Genomic DNA, 1,367 nt, shown 5'->3' on the forward strand with positions numbered 1-1,367 from the left:
GGGGGGGGGGGTGAAGTTACCAAACACAACATCAGTTTTGAGGAAGGGATAAATTGTTTATGAGCGATTCTTTCTGATATACTTCCTTTTATCAGGCAAACAAGATCATTGAACTCTGACATTGACATTTTCACTGTTATTCTCTATACTTATGTGCTCCATATTTATCAAAGAAAGAGGGAATTAAATAAAAAAATAAAAAATCAATGATCTAGTTTTATCGTCATTTTAACTAGGTAAAAGCAGTGGAAGTGGCAGGATGTGATTGGATTCATGTTGATGTGATGGATGGCCGCTTTGTGCCAAATATAACAATCGGCCCCCTTGTGGTTGATGCTTTGCGCCCAGTCACTGATCTTCCATTGGATGTACATCTGGTATTCTTCTTCTTCCTCTTCTTTATCTACCTAAACTACATGGTGCACTGGTTCGTGGTCTGAATTTTGAAACAGTATTTGTCACATGCCTCCTTTTCTATAATTAGATAAGATTTTCTCTAATGTGAGTACAAACCCTTTTTTCAGATGATCGTGGAGCCTGAGCAGAGGGTACCAGATTTTATCAAGGCTGGGGCAGACATTGTCAGTGTTCACTGTGAGCAATCTGCCACCATACATTTACATCGTACAGTTAACCAAGTAAGATATCTCTGGATTTCATGTTTATCCTGATTTCAAGATAATTTTTATTGTTGGATATCAGATAAAGTTCTGGGAAGGGGGTGAAAAAAATATTGTATTTGCTATGCCTATCTGAGACTTTGTTCGTATCCATTTGCCTCGACTTGGATGAGTTGTAGTGATGAAAGTGATACAAATACCATAAACTTAAGATTTCTGACCATTCAATGTATTGTGTTTGTCAGACTAAAGAACACCCTGCTGTTGTTACACATCGAGAAATGTTTGTGTCCCTATGGATATAATTTTGGACAATTAACTCATTTGGATGGGTGATGATCAGGATAGCCTGAATATTTATTTCATACTGTATTATGTGCATCCAACTGTTGGAATGCCTTGAAGATGCTTGAAAGGGGTCATAGAATGTTGAAAAATCTGTACACAATCCATTTCAGAGTAGTCATTAGCAATGATTAGGCAAGATCCTAATGACTTTCACTTGACCCATTTTGATGTCACTCGTTCTTTTGTTGTGAAATCAATGATTCAAAGGTTCATACTAGTTTGAACCTATGAACTGTCACTAAACAGTATGGTCCCTAAGCGACCAAAAGACGAGGGCATCTGTGAAAGGGTGGGGAAGGGTAAGAGGTGAAGAGCAGGGAAATCTTAGCCATTTCATGGTTTTAGTTTCTTATTTATCATCTTATTTTAATATGTTGTTCTCCCCCCCCCCCCCCCCCC

General features: G+C 38.2%; 1 protein-coding gene across 2 annotated transcripts in view; it reads left to right on the top strand.

Annotated features, from left to right (window-relative positions):
* The window catches only part of LOC122075329 (ribulose-phosphate 3-epimerase, chloroplastic), a 7,527-nt gene that overhangs the window by 1,472 nt on the left and 4,688 nt on the right, over positions 1 to 1,367 (top strand). For both annotated transcript variants that reach the window (XM_042640321.1, XM_042640320.1), the window contains exons 3-4: positions 237 to 377; positions 525 to 638. In XM_042640321.1, coding sequence (XP_042496255.1) covers positions 237 to 377; positions 525 to 638 — 255 coding nt within the window. The remainder of the gene's footprint in view (positions 1 to 236; positions 378 to 524; positions 639 to 1,367) is intronic.

Source organism: Macadamia integrifolia, chromosome 4 (genome assembly GCF_013358625.1).
Source record: "Macadamia integrifolia cultivar HAES 741 chromosome 4, SCU_Mint_v3, whole genome shotgun sequence".
Taxonomy (NCBI): domain Eukaryota; kingdom Viridiplantae; phylum Streptophyta; class Magnoliopsida; order Proteales; family Proteaceae; genus Macadamia; species Macadamia integrifolia.